At 40.9% G+C, this 13,869-nt stretch overlaps 1 protein-coding gene across 1 annotated transcript in view; it reads right to left on the bottom strand.

Annotated features, from left to right (window-relative positions):
* Nucleotides 1–13,869, bottom strand: part of fat2 (FAT atypical cadherin 2) — a 114,300-nt gene that overhangs the window by 16,469 nt on the left and 83,962 nt on the right. The window contains exons 21-23 of the mRNA XM_078260025.1: nucleotides 11,962–12,562; nucleotides 11,072–11,272; nucleotides 6,437–6,594 (exon numbers count right to left, since the gene is read on the bottom strand). Of these exons, the coding sequence (XP_078116151.1) occupies nucleotides 6,437–6,594; nucleotides 11,072–11,272; nucleotides 11,962–12,562 (960 nt within the window). The remainder of the gene's footprint in view (nucleotides 1–6,436; nucleotides 6,595–11,071; nucleotides 11,273–11,961; nucleotides 12,563–13,869) is intronic.

The raw sequence follows: 13,869 nt of genomic DNA on the forward strand, positions 1-13,869 counted from the left end.
ATTACTGAGAGAAGTCCAGTCCAGTAGTCACCGGTGAGTGCAACGGTGCCATGGATGTATTATATTGAGAGGTGCTGCATCGCTTCCTGTTTTCCCAAACTACAGAGCGGCCTGTGCCCCAAATTATAGAACGTGTTGGCGTTAATTGCGCGACAAAAAATGTGTGCTGTTAAAAGGAATGTGTGCCAACTGGGTATTATTGCATTCACTTTGACAGCCCTAATAGGAACCAACACTTTTAATTAACTAGAAGAAACAAGAAGTCTCCATTAGAGTTAGTGTCAAGTAAGATAAGCTCGACTGACCTATTATCAGCTGTGTAAAGGCTCAAGATTAATCACTTCTCACCTTTTGTGAACTTTTTTGTCTATTCTTTTAGACTTCTTTCTTTTGTTGTTTTTAGCACAAAGCACTTACAGTATTGTCCAGTGGGTACTTTAAGGACAATAACTTTATTTATCTTATATGGTTTTGCGTATTAGAAAACCATAACTGTCACTTTAATTTAAATACACTTTGTATTCTATCCATCTTAACAAACATTCTAAAGTAATTCTAAATCATGAAAAAAAAAACTAACCACTGATGTTTTTATGTATATATATATTCCCATTGACGCCGCTGTTTATTAGCTTCAAGTAATAAATATTCTGTATGGATGCCTTCAGGGTGGTTCTAATGCAGTTGAGTTAAATGGAGCTGACACCTTTCGAAGTATGCATCTGGGTCTGGTAAACATACCGTTACTTGTCATCCTCGGTTCAGTTGGCATTTAACATGCATCCTTGGCTTTATTTAAAGGCCCAGTGTGTAACGTGTTTAGTTGTTCATTATCAAAATCTCTGTTTTGCACGTTCACAAACTTGGGTACTGGGGTAGGCGCTCCATATTCATGCGCCATCTTGAAATATGTTAGCCGGTAAGGGACATACAGGACATACTGCTCCGCCTTTCGCGTTTTCACTGTCACATGATAAACTCACAGGGGCTGCTAATGCTGCTAATGGGTATCGTAGCTTCCCGGCCTTGTTTGAAGAAGGAAAACATGGAGGACCACACGTATTCAAAATCCAAATTTCAGGAACAGGAGTCTTCTTCTTTGCCCAGAAAAACGAAAAGGATATTGAAAAGAGCAAGAGACCGGCTTTTTGAAGCGTGAAGGCTACAGTAGCTGTAATACGTATTTTGAACTGCGTGGCGCGAGACAGTTGATTGCGATATATGATCTCAACGCTAGATGGGAGAAATTCCTACACACTGGACCTTTAATGGTTATGTGTCATGTCCTGGTGGTTGTTATATTGATTTCTTTGTTAAATTTGAGCAATTCTTTTTTGTGTAATTATTCCCCCAGAAGCACTGATTCTGTGGTTTGCGGATCAGAAGACATCTAAACGTCTTGGTTAACAGGTTAATCATTGTTTAAACAGCTTTTATGACTTCATGAAGTCTTTCTTTGTGTTGAAATAAAGTTGTTTATGATGAAACAACGTTAAGATGTTACCATGTTTTAACCTGTAAAACCAATCAACACTGTACTTAAATCGCTGTAGCAAGCCTGGTGACGGTGATTAGTATGGAGAGATTACACAATCTGATATGTACTGCGTTTCAATTTTTATGTACCAAAGTAATAAATACACGTCTTTAAGTAGAAGTTAGGCAATAGATTAAAAATTCAAACGTTACCGGTGCACACCAAATATACTCCAAACCAGCAACAACGGTCACAAATCTTCAGGTATAAAGAAGATAACCGTGGTTGTGTTACAAATAAACACCATGCAGGATACACACATTTCATCAACATTTCATCAACATCAGCGGGAGGCTCTTTATGTTTCTGCACGTTCAGCGATACCGCAAAACTAACAAGCCAGCAGCTTTTTTATCTATTCATGTTTTCTTGATGTAATGGAAAACTCACCGTATCTTATCCTATTAAATGTACAGATGGAGTGTGTATTTTGCTATGCATTAACTCCTACCAAACCCTGAAGTCCGTGATGCATTATTGATCTGCTTGGTTATAGCTTCTTTAATTGATGCAGGATGAAGAGCTTCTCTCTCTTTGCTGTGCAAATGTATTTTCTTTCTTGGAGTTACTATTTTTCCGCCTTCTACAAAACACATTTGTAAAGCATGGCCATTGCTCGGCCCTCGTGTTCTATGCAGGCTGTCCTCCTTGCCACGCTGGTTTGCTTTCTATCCCTGCCAGAGGTCTCTGTAAAGTTCCCTTTAGCTGGGATGATTTATTTTGGCGGGACAGACTGGCAAAATTCTTTACATGGATCAGTGACAGCACAAGGGGAGGGAGATGAGGGCTGTTTTGGCTTATCATGGGAAAATGCTGAAGCACTGGAAGAGGAAAAAATGGAAGCTCGAGACATCCGGGGCGCCTGTCGCTTGTCTTTTAATCTATTTTACATGACTTGGTGTGGCTTCTCATGTGATTTATGGTGGATATTGGGCGAGAGATAGCACACTTTCATGCACTGATACTTTTATAGTATCAGCAAAGCAGATAATGCGCAGACACAGTGTCAACTAGAACACCACAGGGACTGAAGCTCTACAGCATGGCTCCATAAATCACCCGCCCTGAGCACATACGATGCGTGCTTCCTGCACGGAGCTTTGATACTGCTAGGCAAACTAACTGAACTGCTACACTCATGTTATGCTTGCATGTGTACACACTTACGCAGGCATTACATCGGGGGCATGCAGCAGGCAGCGTTTCACCTCTACAGTCATAAAAGCTTCACTGAGCGCACTCGCTTGTTTGTTGTACTACATGATAAAATCTGGTAACATGAGAGTAGCTTCCGCGGTTTCGTTTACATGCAAATTTATAATCAAAGATTTACAGTATGACCTCATATCTGCAAACGCTGTTAAAAGAGATTGTCATTCACTCCAGCGGAGAAAGATGGACAGTATAATACACATAATACACACGAATGTAAAGTCAATGTGATCAAAACTAACTTAATGACTTTTCTCAGATCTAATGTTTGAAGTTGGATCCCAGTGGACTTCTTCAGCAAGTTTAGCATTTAAGCTGTTTGAGTGTTATTTATTATTTATTATCTGCTCTAGCTTTCCCAATAATTAAGAATTGAAAACAGCATTTTCTTGAGGGAGGACCCTTAAACCCTCCGCTAAATATGCTTAACTAAGTCTTCCACAAACCTAGGGAAAACCCTGGCTGTGTACACTGTATCCTTGGGCAAGACACTGAGCTCCTTCCTCCTCGTAGCTAAGATAAAAAGCCTGAACTAAAAGTCAATCAGCTTGTGTTACTGCAGCGAGCACAATGAGGATGAGTGTTGCTCCACTGATTCCACACCAGTGTGGATCTCCATCTTAGTTCACCGCCCGGTCTTCAAACTGCCCGCTGTCAGGTCTGAACCGTCCCTCCTGATCAAGGATGGTAATTATTACCTTCCACTGACAAGTCGCCTTGACTTCTTCTGCTCGGCTCGCCACAGCGGCTTTCCATTCAACCGCTACAATTTCAATTTCAAAGACGTAGAGCAACATATATGCAGACATAAAAGATAAGTAGCAGGAGTAAGTAGGTCTGATCTCTAACTGAGATTCATTCATTCTGAAGTCATCACAAACCGCAGGCGAGGGACTTCTAAGATGACCACGTTAAGAAATTCCTTTTGAAGCCATTTCTGCTCATGAAGAATCAGGCAGAGACACAATCTTGCATGCGTGAGTCAAGAACCAAAACCCAGGAGGTTGACTCTCGGGAAAGACTGAATGCTGCTTTTAAATTATCCAAGAATCAAAATGATTGAATATTCCACCCGAGTGCACACGGATGTCACACAGATGACAAGAGTCCACAATGGGAAGCATCCAGCTTTATTTCAAGTAGTTAACACACCTTCTTTTTTGGTTATCTGTTTAGAGAATGATTCATGTATCTCGAATACTAACAATTCATCATTCTCTTTCAACGTGCCTAGATGAATCTTCCTTTCCCTTGATGATATGAGGGAAATAAATCTTGAAGATGACACATTTTTCATTAGGGCTTCTGCAGGAGTCTAACTGATTCCCTCTGCGTGCATTTTGATGGAAAAGGTGACGGAAAACATGCCACGTTCAGAGCAAGCAGTCGTCACAACTCAAGTTAAAAAGGTCACTGATGACCTAACAACGCAGAAAAAGCAGGAAACCAGATGCGTAATCGCCGGCTTCATAATTCGATGTGGGTCCTGAAATATGTGCGGGGTGGCAGTTACCAAGGCCTCTGCTATTCAATTCAATGCATTTAGCACACAAACAATCTGCCATGCAGAAATAAAGAAAAGGCATACGTAATATGCTCTAACATCTGCTGGATTTGGCAAGAGAGAAGCAGCGGGTTTTGCACAGATACTTTATAAAAAAATAAAATAAAATCACCATCTCTCTCTGTCTCATGATGGCTTTTCTTATCAGTAGAGAGGATATAAAAAAGGCCTGTGACACAGCTGGTATTTCACAGTGAAGAAGGGCACGTGGTGTAAAATGTCAATGTTGCCACTACAGAACAACTTGAAATCAAGTTGATTTTATTTGCCAAGTTTCAGGGTGTCAACAGGTGCTATGTGATGCTGACAGTGTTGACCCAGATACATGGCAGAGTGTCGTGCTATTCTGGGATCTGTGTTTGCAGTAAACACACAAAAGGACAAACTGAGATTAGACAGAAATGCAAGACGAACGGCTCACCAGATACCAAATATTTAAAGGAAAACAATCTGACACTGTGCTGATAACATGACTGCTGGAACAAAGTAGCAAACAAATATTGACATTTAAGATGCTATCAGTCTGCACAGTGAAGTAGAACATCCATCTTTTTTGTTTTTTGTTATTCTGAACTGGAAACATTTTGGATTTTAAAGATTAGCTTGACGGCAGTAGCGGCAATTCCCAGTGATAACTCCCATAGATGAAATCAGCAGCTCTCAGATTTGATCGTTCCGAAGAAAAGAGAAAGGAAAAAGAAGACAGAGAGGAGAGCTCCATAAGGGCTGGGCGATGTCCCCTAAATTGGCAGTTGGCGATGTTTACATTCATATATTCAGAAATCATACGTAACATCATCCCGTACCCACAAAACATCAGACTTACTTATTGACGCACGCACACAGTAGTGTCCACAAACTTGTGAGGGGAGAAAGGAAAGTGTGATAGCGTTCCACGTTAACGCCTTTTCTCTCTCGCTTGAGACCGCTGTGTCCAAGCCAGGACGCAGAGCATGACCTTACCACATGCTGATACGTTACAGTCTATGTAGGTTACTATTCCAGGTAGAGCAAGCTGCTACTGACAGGGAGAGAGAGAGAGACTGTAAGGGGAAAAAAGTAGCTTCCACTTAACCCTTGTATTGTCCTTTGTGTCATGGGGACTTGGTTAGTTTATTTACATTTTGTATTAGCCTGTCCGAACGCGTTTGATTGCAGCACGGGTTTCTGGGACCCCCCGTGCCAGTTCACGTGAAATGTCATCACATAGTACACGGTCACCGGGCGACCCAAAGCTCAACGCCAGGCCAATGCAAAAACGTCAAATAAACTGAATGGGTCCCGGGGACCCAAAGGACAACACAAGGGTTTTAAGGGGCCCTATCTTGCACCCTGCGCAGCACAGCGCAAAGCCCGAAGCAAGTGTTTTTGCTAGTTTAAGACCGACGCAGTTGTCAATTTCCCGTCCAGCGCCCGCGACTAGGATTAGTGTGTCTGACAGGGTAGGGGGCGTGGCATCACGATGGTGGCTCTCCATCGTGATGTCGGTCAGCCATCGCCATCGGCGATATCATCCATTGGCGATATCGTCCATTGGCTATATCGTCCATCGGCGATATCGTCCATCGGCACAACCCTAAGCTACATGTCTCTTGTGAACAGAACAAACACTGACACACATTTCTCTTTTCTGTCTTTTCTGTACTGGTTTTTTCTTGAACCAGTTTGAAATGAATTGATGCTGCAGTGTTGCTAGGAGCCAAAACATACTAATGGAAATAAACCGCCAGTAACAGAAAATCATAATGAGTTGACACTGTGAGCTAAAATGGATAAATTCTGTTTTCACTGCTAACCTTTTATCCTTCAGCACTAAATGGAAGCACTCCTATAAAGTATAAGTAGCTCAAGGAAGTACTAAAGCAAATGTACTTTGATACAGTTTACCACTGGATTGGCTTCACTAGCTATGTGTCGTATAAATAATGTGTATTATGAACATGCTACAACAGAACAGCTGTAGGATGACAGAACCGTATAAAACATGCTGTACCAGAATGAACTTTTGGCCCCAACAAAGAGACTGCATCTGCTTATAAAAATCAGTGCTTTAGGAAGAGTACATCTGCCACAAATGGTTCACAAATAAATCCTGTTTTCTGTCTGACCTCAGACATAAATACCTGTAAAGTTCCCCAGTCCTTGGTGCTGTTGGTGGACACAATGAGGCCTCTCTCCTGAAATGTCTTAAATCGCAGTGACAGTTTGAAGTCCTGGTTGTCCTCATCCATCCCGTGAAGATACTTCAGGTAGGATTTACCGTCGAACCTGACCGCAGACTCTGAAACATAAATACAAACCGATAGTGAGCAAACACAGCAGCCTGCTGAGATATCGTGCAGAAGTTGTAGACAAAACACTTGCTACTCAATGACTCAATGATTTGATAAAGCCCTTTGTGACTCAGAGTCTTCTCTCAAACATCACCCGTCATAAATCGCAGCACCATGACAGAAAGACACGGAACTCCTACACTGTGGCTTTCCTACCTGTCGATGATCTGTAAGCTTGTTGTTGCAATCATACTCTTTCTTTCACAAAAAAACTAAGTGCATAAATGGCCTGAAACAAAGGCTCAAACGACAAAGACGTGAACATAGTGTGTTAGTGTTTATGTATATGTATGCAAGCAGTGGATCCATATTAACCTCATTCAGAGACATTTTCATATGTTAATGCGTGTTTGGTTGGGTATGTTTAGGAAAGGGGTTATTAGCATGGCAAGGTGTAAGGTGTATTTTTTTTATTATTATTCTTACTTGTAGTTGATGTCTGTTCATATTTAAGATATTGTTTAAAGTGCTCATATTATGCTTTTTGGCTTTTTCCCTTTCTTTTATTGTGTTATATATCTTTTTTTGTGCATGTTATAGGTTTACAAAGTGAAAAATCCCAAAGTCCACCCCAAAGGGACTTACCATCTCCAACAGAAAACACTGTTCACAAACTGCTCCAAACAGCTCTATTGTAGTCCAGCCTTTACTTCAGAGACAAACGTGGTCACTTTGGAACACACGTTATAATGCTCACCTAGCTGCTAGCATGGCACGCCCTCATACTCTGCTTCTGACTGGCTAGTAGTCCTTACCTAGCTACTGTCAGGGCACGCCCTCATACTCTGCTTCTGACTGGCTAGTAGTCCTTACCTAGCTACTGAGCATGTGCGACTCCCAACAAAGATGGAACAGAAGTGAGATGTCTCACTCTGTAGCTAAAACAGAGAGCTCAACACACAGGGTGAAAAGAGGAGCTGCAGCAATGTGCAGTACGACAAAAATATGGTGTTTATTTTTTTTTATTAAACCATGTAAACCTATTCTGGTACAACCTCTAAATACAATTATGAATCTGAAAATGAACATAATATGAACAATTTAACATAATTAATGTTGAGGGTTTGGCCAGATGCAGATGTTTCATCATGTTTTAGATAATGTGTTCAAACAGCTTTAAAGAAACATATAATCTATTAGCACTGAAAACGATCTATGGTCTATCTATGGTACGATTCACTGAGTGAAGATTAAGTCCTTGGGTGAATAGATAACACTGAAGACCCTCCAGTTGATGGAATTTGACATAGGAAGAAGATCTTGTTAATGAAGTTGCGGTCAGCACCAGAATTCTTCCAGAATAACAAAACTTGAAGAAAGAAAACAACCTTTAATCTCTATCAATTCTCTAGAGAGTTGAAACATGGTGCGAACTGAATGTAATGTGTGATCTCAGATCTGACAGACAACACTGCAAAGAAAGAGACTTGTCTGATCTTTTCAACTGAAGTATCGCCAAAAGCGTAACAAAAAAAAGCCCATGTGCCCAAACGATGATCAATGATGATTCAAACAGCTAAAGGGAGCCAATTAGTTTACAGACAAAACGTCTTCTGCATTTTTAGTATTTCTAAGGATGCCTGTGGGGAGGTTCAGTAACACGTTCTGTTACTGTTAAATTCTGATGGTAAAAATACAACTTTCCCCCATTTTTTGGTGAAAAACAACTTTTCCTTAAGTATGATGTGAATCCGGTAACTTTACCTTATATTACCTAATACCTTCTGGTCCATACTGCACTGAAAATTGAAAAAAAACACACACAAACTTTAAACCCCCCAGTTTAAAGTTTGTGTGTGGAAGGTCACCAGTTTGAAACAGACTGGCTTTATGGGTAAAAAAGCAAACATGAATATTTAATGACAAATGCATAAAGTGCAACTTTATAATCAAACTTTGAGTGTTTAAAAGGTCAAAAATTTCTTCCGTTCCACTGTCAGATTGGCCGAACTTTATAACTTATTTTATACGTATTTTAATCAAAACACTATTCCCTGAAAGCGGTTTACATCTTTGTAAAATTTCCAGGGCCGCAACTAACATATTAGTTATTGTTACAGATTCATCTGTGTATTATAATTATTATAATTAGCTGAATAAAAGTTTAGTTCATAAAGTGCCAGGAAATTGTAAAAGCCATCATGGTATTTCAGAGCTGAACGCATCTCGTTTCTCAAATATCTCGTTTAGTCCGACCAATCCAACAATAATTAAACTACAGTGACATAAAACAGAGAAAGGCAGCAAATGCTCAAAATGAAGACGCTTGACCCAGAAAATCTTTGGCATATCTGCATGAGATCCATTGGCAAGTGATAGACAACAAAGCCTTTCTGATTTGGATACTAGCTGGTGATGAATCGACTTTTGCACTACAACTGTCCTGTTATGACCTCATGATTTAACAAATACACTGTAATTTACACAATAATATGTGAAAAGTCAGAGTTTTGGGACAGAAATAGAGTTAAGTTTTAACATCAGACCAAACCGTAGTCTAACACAGTCAGTATGACTCATTTTCGGCCATTATTCGATAGGACAGCTTAGACATGAAAGGGGAGAGAGAGGGGGAATGACAAGCAGCAAAGGTTGGAACCTACGGCCGCTACGGCGAGGACTAAGCCTCTGTATATGGGGGCACGCTCTACCAGGTGAGCTACCCAGGCACCCAGTCCGACTTCTTTTAAGATATGCATCGCACCCCACAGTCTCTTAAGACTAAAGGGGTATCCGATATAGTCAAAATATGGCATTTTTTAGACATTCAGTAGATCTTCCATGAGTGAAGAAGACTCCAAACAAGCTGATAATGAGTGTATATCCTGGAGAGTCCTTATTCTGTCCTCACATCACTAATCCTCACAGGAATGCCGACACAAATCACCGAGGAGGATCCGACGAGGTGGCACTGCTGCTCGGGGGTTTAGATGTGCTGTCGCCTAGGATAGAAGAGGGCCAGCATTCACACTAAACATGTTCTGAGTAATTTCTATGAAATCCTGGGGATTACTCCCTCAGATCACTGTGTTTCAACAGGTAAGAGGAAGATGGCTCTTTGATCTCTGGCAGCAACAGATATCTTTATCGATTTTACTGAGAATACAAGTCTTCTTCAAAGAGCAAGAATATAATCTGATGGAAGATGGGTTTTTATGCTTGGAAAGTCCAGAAGAACTGAGCGGAAAATTACAGAATAAACTTTCTTCTTCTATTTCTAACTGTTACAAAAACCAGAGACGGTATTTACTCAGCACATCCTCAACCCCACAACTGACATCTCAGTGTAGGCCTGGCAGGAAGCACGCTTTAACTAAAGACATTGAGGAGACTACAGACGACAGGTCGCAAAGTAGCAAAATTCACACATTTTGATTACGTGCTATATCTATATCTACATGCTATTTCCAAGCAGGTTTTGAGTGGGTAGTGTGTTCACACATTAAAAACCGGACAAAACTAAGTATCCTCATGCAGTCAGTAAACAAACTCAAACTCTTGACTTGAGTTTTTTGTTGATTGACATTATTGTCCACAATGCACAGAGGAAATGGAGAAGCTACACAGCAGCAAAAGATTTAAATAAGTTGCAGATGGTGACAGTACAGATCCATAAATCTCCTCGTTTCTGTTATCATTGTATCCCCTAAATGCTTTTCTATATATTTTCTTAAAATAAATAATATATTGTGTTTATCTTGCTTTGAGCATTTTAACAGGCCACTTTCCTGCATGTGCTTTGTCTTTAATTTAATGCACATCATCTGTTATAGTTATTGTTCTTTTATGTAGAAATAAAAACCAAAACAAAACATGAACATGTCAATTTTATCGATTTGGATAGAATCAGATTTCTCCGACTCGGTTTTCCTCAGTTACACCTTCATGTGGTTTTCTGTTGCACGTCGACATCCACAGTTGGACGAGACAGTGTGCACTCTTTGCTCAGTGTGGATGTTAAGTTAGGAGAGAGAGTTGGTCTTTAATGACTCTGTCGGAGGTCACGTTCGGCTCGTTTTCTCCTGCTGCTCTTCAGCAGAGAGGAGTGTGATGAGCTGTGTGTTAGTGTGTCTCTGAAACTCAAAACTGGGGCTCCTGCTGATAAAAGGCTGCGGCTCGCTCCCTGATTTACATGCTCAACTCAATGCCCACAAACACACTCGCTCATTAACGCCTCTCTAAAGCGCACGCACAAGCACGCACACACACACACACACACACACACAAATGGACAACCCACTCTACCACCTGAGGCACAGCTTTGCAGAGCTTATCTATAAAAGGTTCCTCATTTGAATTTAGAGATAGTGTTATGTATTTAATTAGTGTATATAAAGATACTAACCAATACCATTACATCAAATGTATCACTCACTCACACACACACACACACACACACACACACACACACACACACACACACACCGTTACAGGGGCAGACGCTCTCCCATGTGTGTTGTGGGGTGATGTAACCGGCTCTGGCGGTGGTGAAATGGCTCAGTCTTTCATGGGTTAGTCGCACGGCGTTCCTGCAGCCTCGCGGCGGACAGCCGGTACCAAGACACCCGTTGTGGCTCACCCTGAGGATGCTGAGGCCCAGAGAGTCTTCGATGTCCGATATCACACCTACATCAAAGAGATCAGGCTTTCAGATGGCACATTTCAAAGAGACTTTTCATGTCACAGGGATTATCTCACTCACTTTGTGTCCAAAGTAATCATTGTTCTGTATTTCCGCCTAGTTAATGTCTTCGGAATGAGGTGCAATTATTCAAAAGCTAATTAGTGATGTGTTCGGGGGCTCAGTTTGCAAAGATGTCGAACTACAATGTCATTTGTGTTTTAAATCTGGAACTTTATGTAGTGTCTTATCGACCCAGTCACGGCCCGCCCTCAACAGGCACATCAACTTTATATATATATATATATATATATTTTATTTTTATTTTTTTTTATTTACATAATATGTAGGGCTGCAAGATGTTTATATTTGTGTTTCTTTCTCCTTTGCAATGGCAAATCGCCTGAGACTCATTAAACTAATAGCTCCTCAACTTTCCATCCTTTAAATGAAGTACATTTCTGCATTCCTGCGAGTCTGAATCAAAAGTAAGATGCCAAAAGTATGAAAAAAACTGATATGAATCTAGATTCAGATTCTTACCCTCAAAATTTTTCTTCTTCTAATTTATTTAAAATGTACTGTATATCACATTTCCTCCATATGGTGCAGTGCTCATACATTAATCCCTGAATCAGTTCATTGTGACATTTTCGCGCCATGGCTTAACATTTATCTTGTATTAATTGATCACCTGCGAGTCTGTTGGTTGGCAGAGACTGGACGAGCCCACTCTGAGGCCTCCAGATGAGCAGGGCCTCCAGGACCTGGGCGTCGGGTAGCTGCTGAAGGCTGGCCATGTGGAGCTCATGTCTGGGTAAACCCAGAGCTTGTCCGAGGCTGCGCTGCAGGCCTCTCCAGTGGTCGCCCAGAAACTCCTCCGGGGACAGCCCGAGCAGCTGCAGCGTCAGGCCCGAGTCCAGTGTCCTCTGGTCGGCCGCCCACACGTGAACTCTGACCCCGGTCCAGACGCTGAACTTCCCGTCGGTCACGCTGACGTTGAGGGAGTAGGAGCCCTCCTTCAGGTTTTCATCCGCCCAGATTTTGCCGTCGGCGAGGTCAACAGAGAACCTCCCCCCGTTTGGTTGTTCTGACACTAACTTGTAGGTCAGGACATCCTGCAGGTCCTGGTCCGAGGCGTGGAGCCGGCCGATCACCCGGTTGGCAAACAGACCACTGGAGGTGGTGATGAAGACCTCCAAAGGCACTACGGAGGGAGGATACTTGCTCTGCTCTGTGACATTGATGTTGACCACACAGATGGAGGAGAGGGGAGGGTGGCCGCTGTCTGTCACCTGATTGGTGCATGAAGAGCACATAGCGCAAAGATTAGACCTCTGGGAAATCACTGCTCTCTGTCAAGAAAAAAGTTCTACATGTAACACTACAACAAGTTTGTTTTTGGGCTTCGGTTTTTGTGTGAATGAATTAGAGCTGCAAAGATTCATTGATTAATCAATTAATCAATTAGTATCTGTCTATATGGTTCATACAGAATATCCATATTTTTCTTAGTTTTTCTTATTATATATTCTGCTAATACACTGCATATATCTATATTATTCTTACTACTATTAAAATGCCACTGCTACTACATTGCACATATCTGTACATGTTGTTCATACACTGTTCATATTACATAGCCATATTTATTTTGCTCTTATAATATTGCAATATATTTCTTGTCCTGTCTATGCACCACCTGTCTATACTTGAATATCACATTTCACTTTTCTGTTCTTTTTGCACTTCTGGTTGGACGCAAACTGCATTTTGTTGTCTTTGTACTTGTACTCTGCACAATGACAATACAGTTGAATCTAATCTAATCTAATCTAATCTAGTTGTCAACTATTTACTTAATTGCCAAACTATTTTGATAATCGATTCATGTTTGAGTCGTTTTTCTAATGAAAACAAAGTAGATTTCTCTGACTCCAGCTTGTTAAATGTGAATATGTTCTAGTTTCTTCACTCCTCTGTGACAGTAAACTGAATATCTTTGAGTTGTGGACAAAACAAGACATTTAACAACATCATCTTGGACTTCGGAAAACCATTTTTACCATTTGCTGATATTTTATAGAACAAACAACTAATCGATTTTAATTGAAAAAATAATCAAAAGATGAATCCACGATGAAAATGTTAGTGAAAACGTTAGTTGCGGCCCTAGAATTAATGAATACGTTTCTATGACCGAATGAGATCCAACTTGTTAATTAGTGAGCTTTAGAAGCTTTGTTAACAGTTGGACAGAGCCATGTTTGCTGTTTTCTCGTTTCCAGTCTTCGTGCTTAGCTAAGCTCTCCGGCTGCCAACTCCAGCTCGATATTCATAAGCTTATTTCCCAAAATGTCAAACTCTTCCCTCTAAGGGGTCAAGAGATAATTAGCGTTGTAGGAAATAGGGAAAAAGTGTTAGATTGGAATTATTTCTATTCTTAATGAACAGTTTGCCTCCCATGATACCTTAAATGCTGCGTATGTGGATTTAATTTACACTGACCAGCTGGACAAAAATAAGAAATGCAGTTATTTGGACTAAAGTATTCTCTATCAGCAGTTTTCAATCCAAAAACATTTGACCCAGCTACAAAACT

Source organism: Sander vitreus, chromosome 10 (assembly GCF_031162955.1).
Source record: "Sander vitreus isolate 19-12246 chromosome 10, sanVit1, whole genome shotgun sequence".
Classification (NCBI taxonomy): domain Eukaryota; kingdom Metazoa; phylum Chordata; class Actinopteri; order Perciformes; family Percidae; genus Sander; species Sander vitreus.